At 38.6% G+C, this 19,362-nt stretch overlaps 1 protein-coding gene across 1 annotated transcript in view; it reads right to left on the bottom strand.

Moving 5' to 3' along the window:
* PHF20L1 (PHD finger protein 20-like 1) overlaps positions 1 to 18,786 on the bottom strand; it is a 47,792-nt gene extending 29,006 nt beyond the window's left edge. The window contains exons 1-7 of the mRNA XM_009081891.1: positions 18,686 to 18,786; positions 11,118 to 11,289; positions 10,884 to 10,968; positions 9,606 to 9,694; positions 3,274 to 3,481; positions 2,650 to 2,775; positions 95 to 177 (exon numbers count right to left, since the gene is read on the bottom strand). Coding sequence (XP_009080139.1) covers positions 95 to 177; positions 2,650 to 2,775; positions 3,274 to 3,481; positions 9,606 to 9,694; positions 10,884 to 10,968; positions 11,118 to 11,289; positions 18,686 to 18,768 — 846 coding nt within the window. The 5' untranslated portion in view covers positions 18,769 to 18,786. The remainder of the gene's footprint in view (positions 1 to 94; positions 178 to 2,649; positions 2,776 to 3,273; positions 3,482 to 9,605; positions 9,695 to 10,883; positions 10,969 to 11,117; positions 11,290 to 18,685) is intronic.
* Between the last annotated feature and the right edge of the window lie 576 nt (positions 18,787 to 19,362).

The following is a 19,362-nucleotide window of genomic DNA, read 5'->3' as shown; positions in this document are numbered from 1 at the left end:
CTGAAGGGGAAAATTTTAATGTTGTAGGTACTACATCTCCATGGCACACTCCAGTGGGAACTTTGCAAAAGAATCAAACTCTACCATTTCATACCTGCTCCAGGACTGGAGCTGTTTCGTTGTTGCCTTCCTTTTTTTCAGCACCATCCGCAACAACAGCTTTGGATGCCAATAAACCTTGGGAGAAAAGTTGCAGACATTGTAAGTTAGAAGCACCTTGCAACAAGAATGTGTAGAAGACAAAGCAAGATACCAACACAAGAAATTTGAACTGCATATATCTACTACATAAACCTTTCTGAAACAGCTCCACACAAAGCTGAACACTTTAAATCAGAAAAAACAAAAAGTTCAAAGATGGTGCTCTCATTTTACACGAGGTACTTGCACTTCCACCGACAAGATGAAAATCAAATTAAAACAAGCCTGTAAGTAAATTTTGAGATTAGAATTATTCACAAAACTTCTCTCTCTCCCCTTTCCAGTCATTAAGAAATTCCCATCAGAATTTTTACTACTACTCTAACACATGCAAACTTCTCAGAGTAGAAAAAGGGATTTAACTTTCAAGTATTCTCAGCAGTGGAGCTCCCAAATTACCTCATAATAAGACTATATTGGGAGCAAATATATTAGAATATGTCACTTCATTCACAAACATCTGTACAATATCACTACTACAAAAAAAACTCTGTAAAAGACAAGACAGTATCAGAAAGCTTTTTGTCAGCAAAGCATGTGGCAATAGTTTCACTTGTATCTCACACAATAACTTTATTTGCCTAAGCATGCAGAGAAAAAAAGTTCTATGCGATAAGACAAATCAGAACTCATAAAACCTGAAAAACTCAAATCTGAATAAAAATTACTATTGCAATCTCAGAATGTCAATACTGGGGGTGAAGAGTTGAAATCCTCAAAAATAACATGACAAATTCAGAGGGAATTCATACTGTGTTCCATGAAAAATTAGATACGCCTGAAATTAATCTCAGGCGCAAAACGCCCAAGGAATTTTAAATTACTGATGCCTGGGCTCCTGGGAACTGCACAGGACAAAAAAAAAAAAAATCAAACCAAAAATCATGCACAAAGAACAGTGTGGTATTTTGCTAGAGAACTCTCATTTGAGCATTGAACAATAAACAGCAGGTACTGTGTTTCATTTACTATTTGTTAGATTGAGTTACACTTCAGTTTGAGTTAACTGAAAAGCAGAAACTTTTTTTGCCCTATTATATAAAACCAAATAAAACTGTCAGGTAAGATTTTTATTCTGCATAAATGACTTAGGTTTCACAGACCTAAATAAATATTTGTGACTGAAATGATCCTGTTTAAAACAAGTTGCAAAATTTGCAGCGTTCTTTACCTTGACAATTATGAAACTAAACCAAAAAGCATAAAATAAATTTCAAAATCAAGTGAAGTAGAGTTTTAAATAGAAAACAACAAATTGCAGTCAGTAAGGAAGTTTTTGTGACTCTATAAACCACAGGCTGCAAGAGAACCTGTAGGTGCCCCATCCCTGGCAGAGCTCAGGACAAAGCTGGATGGGCCTTTGAGAAATCTGGTCTAGTGGAAGGTGCCCATGCCCATGATAGGAGGGTTGAAATTGGACGACCTTTAAGGTCCTTTCAAACCCAAACCATTTTCTGACTCTCAAGATTCTGTGATTTACACTTGTAGCTAGATGCTCAGTGGTCAGAAATTCAAGTCATTAAATGAAGCTAGATTCTGCCAGACCTGTCAATATGTAACCCTTATCATTTCCTTCTTCTCTACCCCATTAAGTACTTTTCTAACCAACCACCATGCCTGGAGAAGGACAAAGCAACTCCACAAGCTGCTACAGTAGTAGGACTACAGGCTCACCTTCCTCTGCAGTCACAGCACATAAATCATAAGCATGGGGTGGCACAGTGAACACAGGAATGTTTTGGTCTGTCAGCTCACTGCAGATGTTACCTGTTCTTTCAGGTACCATGCCCCAGCAGGAGATGTGGGAGCAAGTATTGTAACAGAGGTAAAAACTAACTGAAAGATGACATTAATAAATGCTTCCCAGGAGACTATCTTCACCTTGGGGAAATGTAATTTCCACCAGGAGTGGTAGCAGAAGAAAAAAGGAGCAAATGAAGCAACTTTTTTTTTGTTGAATGGAGAGCAAATAACAGCTGATGCAGTGTGGCCCTTGTGGCAGAAAAGGAGACACTTCCACATCAAGTGATGAATGTTGAATGGAAAGCCAGAAAACAATTCCCTTCAGACAACCTCCTACAAACACACAATCTGCTCTATTTCCCCAATACAGCCATAAAAACCTGTCAAATCAATGTTTTCCTAACTGTACAGTGCTTTAGGGTCCTTCTGTACCCACTCTGATGGGTACACGCACCGGCACGATTCCCACTTCCCTTCAAATCTAAAAGCTTGTGCTGGAGACACCAATGACATTTTAGAAGTATTTCAAACATAAGAAATAAACACGTGGCAAGAGAAAGTTTGATCATCAACAGTTACATTTTCAAAATGTATAATAAAAAATCTACTACAGTAAAAGTTTCAGAAGCGTGTTAATTTGAGAACAGTTATACAAAGTACATTACATTAGAGAGAAGCAAAGTTAGCAACAAAAAAGTATTTTACCAGTGATCTTGTTAAGTCGAGCTCTCTTTGCCTGAAATGAGTTGCCTAGATTACTTTTCCTCTTGTGTGATAATGTGCTCTCTGCCTGCACAAAGGCCATCTTTTGAACATCCACTACAGGAAATCCTACATCTAAACACAAGAGAAACTCCATCAACTCACATGTCATAAACACAAAACACCCCCCAAAAGACTTAAGTATTTCAGAACTGCTATTAGAATTCTGCAGTAAAGAAACTTTTTAAGTCTATTAAAATTGAAAATGACACATTCTGATGATCTGGCATTACACACTGAAGCATTAGGTGCAATTACCTCAAAATTTGTAACTTTTACTCAATATCATGAGAAATCAGCATTTAAGACTATTAAAATTAACAACTTCTTATCAACCCAGAAAGAGTTTCAAGCATCCCTGAATATATTGTGCATACTGGAATTTTTTTTCCTTAGAACAAGATCAGGGTTTTTAAACCAGTTAACATTATGTATCACAAAATTATAGCAAATGAGACGCCTGCTTCTAAAAATATTAGCTATTACTTAACTGCAAAATTAACAACAGGAATTCTGCATAAACATCACAGAAAAACCAATTTTGTCTTTTACAGAATGCGTTTTTACCAAATGTGTCACTAGATGTAGGCTCCTCTTCCTTGTTTTGGACTTCCTGCATGATTGTAGAGGTTGAGGTTTCTTCCTTTTTTGAAGGAACCTTTAGCCATTTTCTGTCCTCTTTATCTTTATTGCTGTTTGCGCTGGTTCTAGGTTTACTTCCTGCTTTGTTCTTGGCTGCTGCTGCAGCAGCAGCTTTGACCAAAGCTATCCAATCCTCCAAAAAGGAAAAAATGGTAAGCAAGTATTAAAAAGCGCCTGAGACTCAAAGAGAAAATACTTATAAACCCCGTGAAACTTTATCTAGAAATATTCATGAGCGATTCAATTTATTTTTGTGGTTACTAGTTAGAGAGTGGTCAAATGAGCTTCCCAAATTGCCTAAACAAACTTGAAGAATTATCAGTATGCCACACGGATGAACAGAAAAAAACCTTCACAAACCACTGTGTATACAATTCTGGCTGCACATTCCCTGTCACCTACTTTTTGTGCCATTGCTTTGGAAACCCAGGAGCTCCCAAACCCACAACGCTGACTTGTTTCTTACCCTTCTGGCTCTGAAATACACAACTCCATTGTTGCTCAATTTGAACTAGTATGCAAAGCTACAGTAACCTCAAAGCATGGTCCAGCTGCATGACTGGGCAGAGTCCTTCCTAAATTAAACTGATAAAGCAGGAATAACTCCTGTCTAACTATAGCTGTGTTTCTAGAGTAACTACAGATAGCTACTCCTCTTGTGTTATGTATTACAGGCTTCAGTCAGCAACTTCAGTGAAGTGCTCTATGATAAATCTGGATTGTGAGAGTCAGTGGTAAGGCAATATAAGTGCCATTTTGGATAATGGCTTATTTGACCATACAGAAACGTTCAAGGAGTGGACAACAGAATATATATCCCAAATTAAGTTACTTTTTGGCATTCAGACCAAGTCAAACCACCATATAAGCCAACGGAGAGAACTAAACACTTCCAAAACTAAGCCAAGCTATTTTCACTGGTTTGGAGTGATCAGACTCCTTCCTATGTCTCCTGAGTGTCAGAGATGAATATGATTGCAAAAATTTTACCTTGATCCTTTTGACTATTTTTTCAAGTATTTTTAACATCAAGGTACAGAATTTTTCCATGGAGAAGTCACATGTGATTTAAAAGGCAATAGCAATAATGCACCTGTCAGAATTAAGCATTTGAGTCTCCTGAATGATAATTAATTTACTACATAGCAATTTGGCTACAAGAGCTTTTGCAGATTTGTACTACCACACCAAAAAAAAGTACAATAAAGACTATTTTTTGTTAGCTATGCATGAGTGCTTTAGAAGCAGCAAATTTTATTCCCTGCAACTGTAGACAGACTCTGTTTTATTCTGGAATATTTCCTTGGTGTTATGTCATCACATGAGATACCTAAAGCAGCTTGATTTTATAAATCTTGTTCCAATGCAACTTTTTCCCACTCATTATGTATTTTAAGTCTTTCAAGCTTCTGTTCTACTGAGTGTTTCTTTGCCTTCTTTGATGTATGAGAAAAGCATAACACAAAATACAAACTGTTACTTCTCCTTGTATTAGGCTTTTCCTTTCCCATAGTTCAATACTTTTAAATCACTGCTTTAATTAGGTCATGCTTCTACTTTGCATCAAGCTATATATTTAGAAACACCAACAGTTTTGATTCCTCTGAGATGAAGTGCTCCATGTCCATGCTGTCAATGCACGATGCACATTCAGACCAGCCAGCAGCAGCAAAGTCTGGAAGTGCCTTGGCAATGCTCACACAACAGGCAACTACTGAGGCCATTTGGAGACATGCCAGCCACAAGGAGCATGCCTAACTGCCAGCTGCACAGTCAATCAAAAGCACACATACCTCTGTTTTGGCCAGCCAAAACGAGCACACACATTAGCTCCAGTCCATCCAGAGCCTTGCCCATCCAGCAGGACAAAAAAAAGGATTGAGCTATTTGTGCTGGTGAGGAGTTAGGAGACCTGAGAGTAGAAGTCTTACACTGCACCCTGGCCAGGGGATGAAGAGGATCAGTAACATGGCTGGAGTTTGGATCTTAGATAAAAGTGGGAAGGGAAGGGAAGGAAGTGCAGCTTGGATCAAAATAGCTTCTAAAGAGCATTCTAACTTCCAGTCACGCTAAGCACCCTGAAAGGGAAAGTCAAGCTTCAAGGACCACACTGAACCAAGCGTACTGTTCTAGTAGCAGCTGTTTTGGTGCAACATGAACATTGTTTGTATTTTATTTCATTTCATTGTTTGGATACTGTCCTTACTTAAACCATGGAGCTTACTAAGGGTAGCAGGACATGTAACAATGAAGCAAACAAATGTTAAACAATCAGAACCCAGAGTAGAGACACATTAATTATTGTGAATTAATCTTGCCCACCCTCACTGCTCAAAGTTCTCCTCAATGAGGTTAAATTTACATGTTAATCTAGAAAAAAACTAGTATCTCTGAACAGGTTCCTTCCAACCTCAACTGTTTTGTGATTCTGAACTGGTCAGAAACCCTGAGGGTCCACTTTTATTTTGGCTCTGGAGTAAAAGACACTAAAGTGACAGAGGTAATTCCTGCATTTTAACCTTGAACTCCTGCCGAGTGACTGCTCAGCAGCACAGCACCTGACATGTGAGAACTACTTAGCATCTAAGATGCTAAGGGGATTGTTTTCTTTTGAAGAGCACAGGAACTTCTCCTTCAAAAAGATACATTTGTGTCTTTTTCAGAATTTGTAGAAAAAAAATAAAAAACTGGATAACAACAGTGGGAGCCTAAAGCACAGTAAATGCTGAAATCTGTCTCAGGGTAATTGTAAGAGATCTTCTCTGTCAACCATAAGGAGCAGGACACTGAGTATCATAGATATCACAGACACTAGTTACAAATCCTTAATAGCAGGACTTTTTCCCAGAGCATTCAGTATACAGAAATCCCATGGCCCAAACACATTAGAAATTAATAAAAGCAAAATCCTCCCAAGAGAAGTTTTCCCTCATGTCCTGGCATTGTCTCTCCATTGGCTGTGGTTGTGTAACTCTGCACCAGTTACGCTGCACCATCCAGCCTGATTTCCCACTTCCCACAGCACCTCTCCCCAGTGAATTCCTCATTTACATATATCACTTTTTAAAAAATACAAAATAAGAATAAAAGAAACCATGTATTTCCTCCTCTTTTAGTCGTACTAAAATTCATCTTTCAAGTAAACTGAGAAAATTGACAAGAAAGAAGTAACAGGACACTGTAGTTAGAAAACAAAACATTTTATCACTACTGAGGAAAACTGTCATTATGCTAAGTAGACTCACTAAATCAAAACACATGAAATTGCACGATCAAGAAATACATTAGAAGAAATGTACCCAACAGCCTTAGACATCAATTGGCTGCAACACTTGCATTTTAAAATATCCCTCTGTGTAACCCTAATCCTGCAACAGTGGGAAGGCAAAACCAGAGTAATTTCTAACATCCAACCCTTGTGTCAATAGCAGAATTCACACACACAGTTCTGCCTTCACCTGCCTACAACATCACTTGGTTTCTCTACAGTACTAAAGATTCAGCTGTTTTTCCTCTCCTGGCACATCCCAACTCCCACTCATTCATGCAAGCACGTACATCAAACAATCTATTGACTGGCTGATTCCACATCAAGCCTGGACTCCTTACCCTCACCTTTCAATTCTAAACCATCTGCCCCACCTACATCTTGGCTCACATTGTCTGCTGTCACATCTTTTTATTCTCTAGCCCAATCGCAAATCCATGCTTTTTCCTCAGCTTCCTCTTCCTGTGTGCCAAGTCCCCTCCCTCTCCTTCAAATCCCTCCTCAAAACTCACTTCTTTTGGTTCGATTTCCGTCACTAATCTCAGCTCCGGCGCTATCTGCTCCCTCTCGCGCGCCTGATTACATCGAAGATAAAACAAAAAACATGAAACAGAAAAAGTAAGTTATCCAAACACTTCATATGAGCTCTCACAACGGCAGTCTCAATATTCCCCTTTTTCCTCTCTGTGCTACATCAGCCACATATCTGTGGGATGTCAATTCGTTTGCACTTATCTGCACAGCAACCGAACCTCAAGTCTCATTGCATTGAGCCACACAAATATTTTCCACTCTTGAAAAATTTTGCCTTTCCACCCTTACAGCTGAGTCTTATTAAAGCACACTTCTGCTGCAACTCAAAAATAGTTTGTGTTACAGTGTTTACAATCTCTTCCTTCGAGTCACGCTAAGCTCAAAGTATAATTAATATCTCTGTGCCAATCAAATTCTGTACACTGAGCACTCACCTTCCAAAAACATCTTACATTTGTTAAATTTGCTGATGCACTAGAACAAAGTATCTTAGGCTTACACTCATCTCTTGAATTATTTTTTTTCCTTTTGGAAACAGACAAAAATAATTCATAGGTTTAAATTAAGCATGAAGTGTTGAATCTGACAACTCTAGTATTTTTCAAATCAATTTATAGTCTTGGCATATTTTTAAGATTTATGTAAATTTTAGTAAATGTTTTCTCACAAAATAAATAATGCAAAAGATAGAAAACATCCATTTGAGTTTTGGGCTGAGACAAAGCTCAGTTTCAGATAACTGATTTTCAAACCAAATCTTAGACCATGTTTTTATTAGCAAGTAACACAAAAATATTTAGAGAAACAAATATTCCACCATAGTATGATACAGGAGAAATGTTCCAGCACAAAGTTCCATCTTTGCTGTTGAAAGCCCCAGATCTTCATGCTTATTTCTATTTTTGCAAAGTTAAATGCTACAACTAGTATCAATTAGCATTATAGAAAGTACAATTGGTGGTGTTCTTGCTTCAGACAACTTAAAAACTGTAAATCCATATGAGAAAGTGCAAATTTGTCCCCCTTATGCCATTGAAGCAGCCTACATTCAGCCCATGAAATGCCTGAGTGGCGCCATAACTCTCAACTACTGAGAAAAACTAGAAGTAATAGATGAGCTGGACTGACACCAAGCACATCTGGATGACATAATGGTTGGGAAGAAATGGCTTTACTCTTTGTTTTAAAGCTGCAAATGCCTGTGGCCTAAGAGTAGTACCTCAAGATTAGACACTCCCTAGAAAACACACAGGACAGAGTCAGGGACTTCTTTACATACACTGTCACAAAAGGGTTATTTCATTTCAGTCAAACCACATTACCCAAGTTTTGCTTTGTATAAGGTAAAATGAAACACTTTAGCTTCCTAACTTACTATCCCACTGAAAATGTTGTTTGAAACACTACACAGTGGCCCAACAGAGTTAGTGTAAGACTGCAGCAGGAAGCCAAGGCTGGTGTGACTACAGATTTCAGTTAAATCTCCTTAAGTAAGCACTGTTTAAATAGTGCAGTGGTGTCTGCCCAAAGTTCTAATGTCATTTGCATAGTACACAGCTACCTGTACCTTGGACAGGATATGGAGATGCTTTCAGCCAATTCAATTATCCATCTGCCCTGTCACAATACAGATGGTTACAACAGTAATTATGAAATATCTGAATTTTGTTTGCCAAGTTAGGAGTATTCTGAAGTAAACTGAGAGGAAGTAAAGAGCAGTTTCATGAGTTTTTTTCTCAAATAGTTTCAGTGGAGAAACTTCTCATTAACTATTAAAAGACAGTTACCATGCAAGATAAATGCAATGGCATTTCCACTAGAAGCATGTAACAGTTTTCAATGTTCTTTTCCTTCTGCAAGGAAAGATATGTCTAGTGACTAAATAGTGTCCTCTACTTCAGTCTCCTTCAACTTCTATTCAGCATCTCCTCTTTAACAGCAACTGGATACAAGAAATACTTATGTCTGTTCTCATTCAAGGGAAACCCCCCCAGTCATGCTGGTAAGAACCCGTGGGCCAAAAGCTATCACAGTAGCAAACAAAAGAGACAGGGTGGAATAAGTAAAATTAAAAATTCAGCAGCACAAACTGCTGACAAGCTAAAGCTTTTTCCTGAAAGGATACCAGAGGAAAAGGTCACTGGGTGCCCCTGGTTTTGTAAACTCTGCAAAACAAGACTCTAGGAAGAGATTAGTTGGCAATGGAGAGTCCAGCAGCCAGGCATTCAGAGAGGCAAGGCTACTTGAGCAGCACACTCTGCAGCATCATCCACGAACTGGTGAAGCAAGGCAGTGCAGGACCTGGAATAAAGACTGCAATCTAAAACTAACTGTGCTAGATGACACTTCTACTATCTCAAGATATTTAAAAAAAAAATCCAAAAAGAAAAGAAAACAAAAAACCAAACACCAAACTACATAACACCTAGGAAAGAGATACCTGAAGTACTCTTACCTGCCCTTTTGCATCCTCTGGCATAGATTTGATATGCATCCTTTTAAGACATCGAATGACACCATCATAGAACTGTACTGTGAAAGTTCCTAGAAAATGATTGAGGTAATCACTATGAGCATTTAAGAAACAAACTCACTTTGTTACTATGAAAGCTTTCGCAAAACATATTTGGGCTGTGTGAACAGAGCAACCAGGTGTTACCAACTGTCAGGAAACTGAGAATTTTAAGAAAAAAAATGACAGCCTCAATGAGGCCTTGCTTTAACACTGCTGCTCCTTGTACACTTGGACAATTTCAAGCATGTTTAAGCTATTGAGTCACTTTTGCTCATAATTCATTGAAAGAATTATCTAATATTTAAGGAACCACACTAGGGAAACAATTCAATTTACGACCAAATCCTCATTTGCTTTAAACTACAGTAAAAACTTCAACCTATGTTCATTAGAAATATCACCACTGTGAAGTATTTTATCTAAAGCGTTCCTTTATTTCCCCACTTCCAATGTTTTTCTTTAATAAACAGAACTAAACCAATGTTAAAAGTTTAAATTGATCATTAACGCCAATGAATAATAGCACAAAATATTCATGACACTCTGCACAGGATCTTTTCATCACTGACAAAACATTTAATATTTTGTCTTCTAGGAGAAATTCCAATTTTCAAATTTCACATGGATAAAAGACAAAGCTTTTGCTAAATCTGACAAAGACAAACACTTTCATAGAATCAATGGGGTTGGAAGAGACCTCAAAGATCATCAAGTCCAACCCTTACCCCCGTTATGGTCACTAGCCCATGGCACTAAGTGCCACATCCAGTCTCAGCTTGAAAACCTCCAGGGATGGTGAATCCACCACCTCCTTGGGCAGCCCATTCCACTGTCTGATTACTCTCTCTGTAAAAAATCCAACCTAATATCCAACCTAAACCTCCCCTGGCAGAGCTTGAGTCTGTGCCCTCTTGTCCTGCTGCTGGTTGCCTGGGAGAAGAGACCAACCCCCACCTGACTCCAACCTCCTGTCAGGGAGTTGTAGAGGGTGATGAGGTCTCCCCTGAGCCTCCTCTTCTCCAGGCTGAACACCCCCAGCTCCCTCAGCCTCTCCTCATGGCACTTGTGCTCCAGTCCCTTCACCAGCCTCATTGCTCTTCACGTAATACTGAGGCAGCAAGGAAGATTTATTAGGTACATAACTTTTTTAATCAGCCTAAATCTACAGCACAGCATGTGCAAACAGACCTCAGCAATGAGCCACACATGCATACATACCCTCCTTATTAATGGCTTCAATCTTTGCAGGGTAATATCGACAGTCTGTCCAACGAGCCAGGACTTCTTCTCCAGGCTTAAAATCCTATTTTACACAAATTCAGTCATTAATATTTAAACAGCTTAGACGTTTTCCTAAAAAGAATTAAACATTATGTCCTAGAGAGATTTAATGTACGAAAACAAGTAGGACAGTCTACAAAAGTGTCAAAGAAAAATAAATGTGCCACTTACAACAAATTCTTCATCATCTTTCAGCCCTTCTTTCCTCAGTGCTGGTCGCTCCAAAGGTCGCAACCTATTGCTGTCCCAGTAAATCCACTCATCGTAGCGATGACTCCAGCGTTCAAAATGGACCAACATCTTTCCCTCCTCATAATCTATCTTCTCAATACGAGATGGATACCTCAAATGATAAACAGAAACTGATAAATCTCAAAGGTTATATCGAAGAAAAGAAACAAGCAATGCTGACATGGCCATTCAGAAAGTTATATTAACACCTCGTACTGAGAACTGTCCAAGTCTGAAAAAGATTAAGGTACTAAATTGATAGGATAACAATTAGTTCAAGAATTTATACACATCAGTGAAAACTGGAAAGAGGCAAAATTCAGCTCCTTCTGCCCTTCACAGAAGTATTGAAACAGATTCAAAAATGCAAGAACCTCCTAAAACAAAAAAAGTTAACTAGATCACTAATTATTTTACCAGAGTTTACATTAGGATGGTCTAAAGTTAATAAAGCATGTGCTGAAAAGAGAGACCACAGCAAGAGGACTAACTTTTGCAACCTGTTTTCTTGACAAGTGCTGCTGTGGAGCAATAGTAAGAGAACAGACCAATTTCCAGTCCTGCTGCAAATTCCATCAGCTTAGGAGTGTGACCGACATATACAGGAACCCTGTCAGCATTACCAGTTCTGAGTATTTTCTCTCCAAAATACTGACTGCGCTATTAAAGGAGTTTCTGACACTATGTTCTGATTAAAAAATACATTTGCAGGAAGCACAGGCTTCCCTTTTTTACTGGTGACTAGAACAGAGCATTAAAACAAAAGGTGTCAATCTCAATTTGCACCTTCCTTTCTCCAGTTCAACTGCAGTGACTATGCAGTTTCCCAGCATTTAAATATCTCAGGAGGTGCTGATTAAGAACTCCCTCCAATTTTCTAGGTTACTGCTGCAGGCCCATTTCACCTTCACATCAGAATTCACAGACAGTCCAAGCTCTTGTTGCATTTCTCTCATCCATACATCTCAAAAATGCAAAGTATTTTCATAACCATTAACTTCCCAACTTCTTACGACTGAACTTTAAAAAAAGCCTACAAAGTCTTAGTCTAAAACTGCAGGCTCTCATTTGCCACTCTAATAATCATAATAAAAGAAAAAAATTTCAAGACACTTCATGAGTTTTCTTCCAGAGAAACAAGATTGATCCTCCTCTCCCCTCTCAAGTGGACTCACAACAACAATCTAACACCACTGGTGAAGCTGATGGTCTACTGCATCAGAACAGAAAGCAAAACTCTCAGGTCAAAACCTGAATCCCATCAGCAGCATTCTGGTTTGACTTTGAGTAAGACTTCAAGAGAAGAGAGATGGTGTTCCTAAGTCCTGCCTCTGATGATACTTTCTTTTTAAGCCCATATGCTGCTACCTTTTGGATTTTTTTTATAAAATTTCTTACAAAATTTTTTCATCTTCTTGAGTGTTACAGTTTCAGATGTCTTAAAACTAGACACGAAGCCTTAGAATAAGGAGGAAGAGGAACAAAGCACAGTAAAGTTACTGTTACTAGAGCAAACGTGTAGCAATGTTACCTAGAGGAGTTCCCAGGCAAAGGATGACACAAAGCATTTAACCGAGGGAAGGGAGGAAAAACATCAGAAAAGGATGGGAAGTTTACTTTGTAGCAACCAAAAAGGAGAGCCTGTACTGCAGGAATGGAGTGGGAGCCAAGAACGGTGGTTCTCTTTCTCAGTAGATACAGATTTTAGGTTTATCACATGCCAGGCAGCCAGTGAGTCAAAACTATGGTTATTTTACAAAATTCAGGGCCAATCAGCTAAAGACAGAACTCTCCTTTTCCTACACATTTCCGGTGCAAACACTCTGTTCCCATTATGGCACTACCCTATAGCAGTTCCCTTGTTAGGGCTGAAAGCTTTCACTGGCAGCAGCCAAGTCACCATTCCAAACACTGTGTGAGGAGACAACAGAAGGGACAGACAAGGAAAATACAATACATTGTCCTAGAAAGAGAAAGCCGAGTAAGAGGGGAAAATAAAATACAGAGCACAGCTTAGAGACAAATATTTTAAAACAAAGTTAGTTTAAAAGAAAATTCATCAGGCCAAGAATAAAGACATTAGTATATACAGAAAACAGAGAGCAAAGCTAGCATCAATTAATAAGGGAAGACATGCAAAATATTAAGCCTGTTTAGAGATCACTCTAGAGAGGAAACGCAGCACAAGGTACTTATTGGTTAATTTCTCTTTGATAAACACAATTTCTGCTATTAAAGTCTTATTAAAGCCCATGATACTGGTTTTGCACAGTTAAATATCATAATAACCATATCACATATGGCTTTATTCCCATAATTTATGTTCCTCCAATGTATATTAAGCGAGTGACTGCAAGATGAACAGAGCCAGAACTGCATTCAACTCCACTCCTCAGAGACAGAACCATCCAAGCCATGCATGATTGCTTATTAGGCAACCCAAACATAACTTTGTATGGATTTAGCAACAAGCTATAACCCTCCATATCCACTAAATTTAGCCACACAGTGTGCCACAAATATGTACAGACAGCAATGTTTCACAATACTGATCCCACAGTGGAAAAGAGCAGAGCACACGTATTGCAGAATTCACTACTGCACATTTTACACTGCACAGAAACATCCTTCTGGTGTCAGTTTTTGTGCTTATTTTACTGAAAATACTCAATTTTATAAATCGCAAAATTATACAAATATTTCAAGGAAGTGTATATTTCCTACTAATACGACATAAAATGACAACATAAAACTTTATCATGTCTTTTTAAAGCATTGTGTTAACAATGCAGAAAGGAAAGATTCTACCTAGGCCAAGAGTAATGTTTATATTTATTGTGTAGAAAAAGGGATACATGAAGATGTTTACATCTACATAAAATTTCACATGTGTGAGAAGTTCCTTCCATTGCAAAGCCATGAGGAGTCATTTGAAGAAATACTACAAAGGGGGATACAAACATCATTCTTTAGTGTACCAAAGCAAACAATGTCTAAGGCCAAAACAACCTTACAATCAGGTTCACTCCCTCAGCAAGTTCTCCACACTAAGGGATCAGAAGGAATCTGATATACAAATAGATTTTCCAGTATTTGTCCAGCACAAATCAGAAAAACACACTCTAAAAGAGGGATAAGTCTTTACTTTTCACAATAAAACCCCCAACAGACCAGCAAACTGAAATTCAGTACACATGTTCTTTCAGTAAGAGACAACAATAACCTGCGAATTTGGGTGTGTTTAACAGGATGCTGGAAAGAGTACCTAATAATTGCAAATGTTGTTTTATCCAGATTTCAGGGGGGTTTGTTCCTGTTTTTTAAGAGAGAACAGGAGAACTATTGTGAGCTGATGGTATCTTCCCATTTTACACACTGCATGCTCTCCATTCTCAGGTTCCAATCTTGGTGATTCCGATCCATGAGAATTATGCAATATTTTTGCAAAGCTTCAAAATTTAATATGGCTCACAAAACTTACACTATGAAGCACTGGTCAGACAACAATAATGCCCTAATGTACACACAGGAAAAATGAATGGAAAACTTCCTGTTTTCATTTCTTGACAGAAAAAAATCTGACCCAAACTATTCTCTCCAATGCACTTAATACATATTAATAGCCACACAGATGCCATAATCTTCCTTTTGAGCCTTCAAAAGTGACCAAAAAGTGGTGAATTGCCCTGTGAAATGGGACAATAGGAATTTCAAACTCTAAGAAAAGATGCAAAAAGTAAATTTGCCCAAGTCTGCAGCTATAAAGTCTGCAAGCAGCCACATACTTCTTGCCTTCACAATACTGATATAAAATGTGTTTCCTTCTACCTCGTAGAGGATATGAAACTACATACCCCACATTCTGACTTCTCACAAATTGTATTCTGGGATCTACAAAATCTGCAAACACGTTTCTAAGTCCCCACTCTTTATATATATACTGTATTAAATCAGTACAAACCAGAGTCTTCACTGTCCTTTCAAATAACCAGCCAACTGAAAACCAAAACCAGGATTGCACCAAGAAAGACTTTCCAAAGTCTTACAGGGAAAAAGCTTCCTCCATACCGGGGGAAAAAATAAATTAATCCATCCAGACACTTAAATAAACCAAGGGCAAGTGCTGTTGTTCTGATAAGCAACCAGTTTTAGTGAGCTGTTTCCATTCCAGAACTGCACCAAGGGCCATGTATCTGCACTTCCATCATCACCTAACTTCTACTCTAGATCAATCAACTTAATAAAGACTACGGCCTCAGAAAAACAAATGTTGTTTCTTTCCAAGCAGTATCTGCTGCTTCCAGGACAACCAGAAGAAAGCTAGAACCACAAAAAACACATGAAAACAGAAAAGAGAGATGCATCTTTAAATGCATCAGCTTTGCAGGGACAGAGCACTACTTGTGGGAGCTGACAGCTCCTGAGCTGTCTTACACACAGCCATGCTCCTGCAGGTATGTGCAGTTCTGCTGTTCCATTTGTTTTGGCAGTGAGAGGAAGAGGGGAGTGTGCACATGTACCAGGACTGTGTATGAGATCCCAGGATAATTCAAGTTGAAAGAGACCTCAGAAAGCCTCTAGTCCAACCTCCCACTCAAAGCAGGGTCAGCTGTGGCATCAGGACAGGTTTTCCAGTGTTTTATCCATACCATTCTTGAAAATCTCCAATGCTGGAGACTCCACAAATGCTTTGGGCAACCTGATCCACTGCTCGACACAGCCCATGGGGAAAAAGCTTCTCCTTGTACCTAGTCTGAATCTCTTGTTTCAACTCATGCCTGTTGTTTCTTGTCTTCTAACCACCTGTAGAGTTTGGCTAAGTAAGTCTTGATGACACACCTGAATGCACTGGAAGGCTGCTGTGAGTCTCCTGAAGCCTTCTCCAAGCTAAACAAGTCCAGTTACCTCTCTCTCTCCTCACAGGCTGTACACCCCAGGCCCCTAATCATATCATACGTTCAATAAGCTTTCTACTTCATAATTTTCAATCCCATTCATTTACTATCTGCTGACAGATGATCACATGGATTTTAATCAGAGCTTCATTTCACCATTTGCTTTAGTGAATTTAAAGGTTAACAAGCAGTACAAATTCATTGTGTAAGGTGACCTCCACTGCAACAGCACAATTGCTGCACTTGAGAAAGCAGCAATTGCAGTTGCCTCCACAATAAAGCAAAAACAAACACACTCACTGACAGCCTGTCTTTGCTGACCAGTTTGACCAGGCTTTCTTCTACCCTGTCACAGTATAGGACAAATGATACCAGTGACCCAACCAACTGTCTGCAAAAACTTCCTCATTGAGAAGTACAGGGGGTTTTAAGTAGTAAATAGCCAAGGTACACAATGCCCACTCCAAAGTTTACAGAATGTAAGGAGAACACCAGATTCCATAAGATGAATTTCAGCAACTACTACACGGCTGAAAATTTAAGACCTGCCAAAATGTCTCAGAAAGAAAAAACATACTTTACTGTCTTTTTTCCCCACATCCTCTAGAAGCCTTTCTTGATTAACATTTTAACTGGCCATGAACACTGGATCTTTAAATGACAGCAAGCTTTCAGAAAAACGGGTAAAAAATTTAAAACCCTTTCAAAGGCTATTTTTCAGCAAGTGTCCTCAATTTGTCGCTTGTAGAAAGCCTGAGCTAAGCTCTTCAATTTAGCTTTTGTTAAAAAATACAGAGGTTTCATGTAAGTTCAGCAACTTTATTTTGTCTGATGTATTTCTGCATGCAAATGAGGGGAATGAATACAGATTTTATATATAGAAAGAATTTCAAAAACATCCACCCCCCCCTTATGCAACAGAAAGCTAAGGAGAAAAAAATCTATTTTTGCACTTTCTTGCACTATTATTGCAACCCATGTCACCCTAATAAAAACACAAGGGTAGACTCTGTGACAAGCTCTTTGCTTTTGTACGAGAATATATTATTTCATTGGAAATCGAGTCCTGTTTTCAGTGTTGCTGCAACTGCAACATTTTACTATTAACTCCCTCCTCCTGTATGTGGCATGACAAAAGTTTACGTGCACATAAGCTTGACTTGTTCTACCTGGTAGTACAGATGATGAATCAATCCCTAGAAACTTCAGGATAAATTCTATTCTTCCCAAAAACACACAGCAACTCAGCTGCAGAGCTTGTGACATGGCCTATGCCTGACAACCCAAACCTAGACAAGAACTCCAGAGCTGACATGTGACCCTTCCCTGGGAAAAGGCTGAGCAGATCTGAAACAAACTATACACTGCATATACAGTGATATTTTTTGATGCAATTATGCTGAAGCTATTGTAACATACTAATTTTTGCTACCTAGTTATAATTAACCAGTTATCTCTAGTTACAGAGGATACTAATAAAAGCTCCATTGAAATAATTTTTACACCACCATTAGGATGTTTTCGTGATCTTGGCATGCAGTTACAGAATCAGCATGTTGAAAACCCACTCTACAGCAACAGGTAAGAGCTAGAACTGTTCTGTAAACCAAGTCCTTTAAGACACCGTTTAATAAAACAAACACTTTTGCTACAAATAAAAAGTTTGACCCAACTTTTTATACAGAACATAAAACTACTGGAGCAAACACAGACTTCTCCCTCACATCACCTGGAGTTAACAGGATCAGATATTCACAGGACATGCTGAGCTCTCCAGGAGTGCAACAGAAAAGCAGCTACACACCTCTACATTTGCCAGCCCAAATAAATCTGAGAGCTAAGAAGAAACTTCTGCTTAGAAGCATCAACTTCTTCTATCATCTACTTTAACAAAACCAGGGATTTTCCAAATTGAACTAGCATGGCCTGCACACATCATCAAATCAGCCCACTGGCTGTAATAAAATTTCGACTGATTTTTTTCATAAGAACAGCTCCTTTCACAACACACACGCTGTGCAGCATGGTCCTTGTGCCCACAGATTTCCATTTGGTAGTCTCTGAACTCACAAGATACCTGGGTGGTTGCAGAGTTACAGTTTTAAGCACTTCACTCCTCCAGCTGTTTGATACAAACACAACTGTACTTGGCCTAATGCATGAACTTTTAATTAAGGATGTTTTGAGGGGTTTTTTTAAACCAGTTTTGTGAACCTATGAAACATCATAACTGAATACAGAACAATTTCCTCACATGACCTCAAATTAAAACAGAAGTCTCTGATCACAGAAGTTTGCCACACTGACACACTGATCACCTCAGCCACACCACTGCTCCAGAAATGCTCTTTGATCACTACAGCTGCACAAGCCACTAAGAGCAAACAAACAGAAACCCACAGGAAAGTTAAGTTTGATTCCTGAAGAAAGAATCAAACTAAACTCAAAGCTAATGGTTAAAAGCTAATGGTTTTAACAGACTGATGTGAAAAACTCATGAAACTCACAAGTGAAACAGACAGTAAGTGCATGAACCTTAAAAACCAAATATCAAAACACACAATGTACACAAAACAATCATGATCTCAGCAAAAACTGCAGTGTCTTCCATACCATTTTTGTAAATAGTCCAGTGCCTCCAAACGAGCACCAATCTCAAATGTGATTCCAGGACGATTTGGAGGCTTTTTACTCATCTTGGTATTTTCTTTTTCACCACCTTTGAGAGGAAAAAAAAGTCACATTAAAACACACAATGTTGTCTAAAGGGTATCACTGACAGCAAATATATATTCCAGAGGGTAGTTAAAGATGAGAAATTTCAATCCTGACTTTTAAGTGCTTGCTTTACAGAAATACAGTCAAGGCCCAAAGAAGGCATGGAAAAAACATCCATACATGCTTTTGCTCAGAATTCTTTCCCTTCCAAAGAAAACTGTCATCAACCCTAAGTAAAAATATGGTACAAAGAAAAATTCAGTGCTCATGTCTGGAACTGTACTACACTGCAATTCCTTGATATCCTTCCAGAGTAAAATTTTAATTTACCTAGAGTCAATGTGTGTGCTTAAGGCAAAAAGCAAGAAAACTTTCCAAGAACACATGACCTAAAGAACAAGCGAGAAGAAATTAGCAAAACCAAGAATAAACAAAAATTAAAAGCCACCTTCAGCCTTTCTATGCGCCCTGAAGTCTCATTCACAGCACTAAGTTTCGGCAACAACAGGCTTTTAATTTCATTTTGTAACTCAGTCGCTGTCAAAAACAACCACTTCGCGCAGCTACTGCCA

This window comes from Acanthisitta chloris, unplaced genomic scaffold (genome assembly GCF_000695815.1).
Source record: "Acanthisitta chloris isolate BGI_N310 unplaced genomic scaffold, ASM69581v1 scaffold1929, whole genome shotgun sequence".
NCBI lineage: Eukaryota > Metazoa > Chordata > Aves > Passeriformes > Acanthisittidae > Acanthisitta > Acanthisitta chloris.
This window is presented reverse-complemented; position numbering and strand designations above follow the sequence as displayed.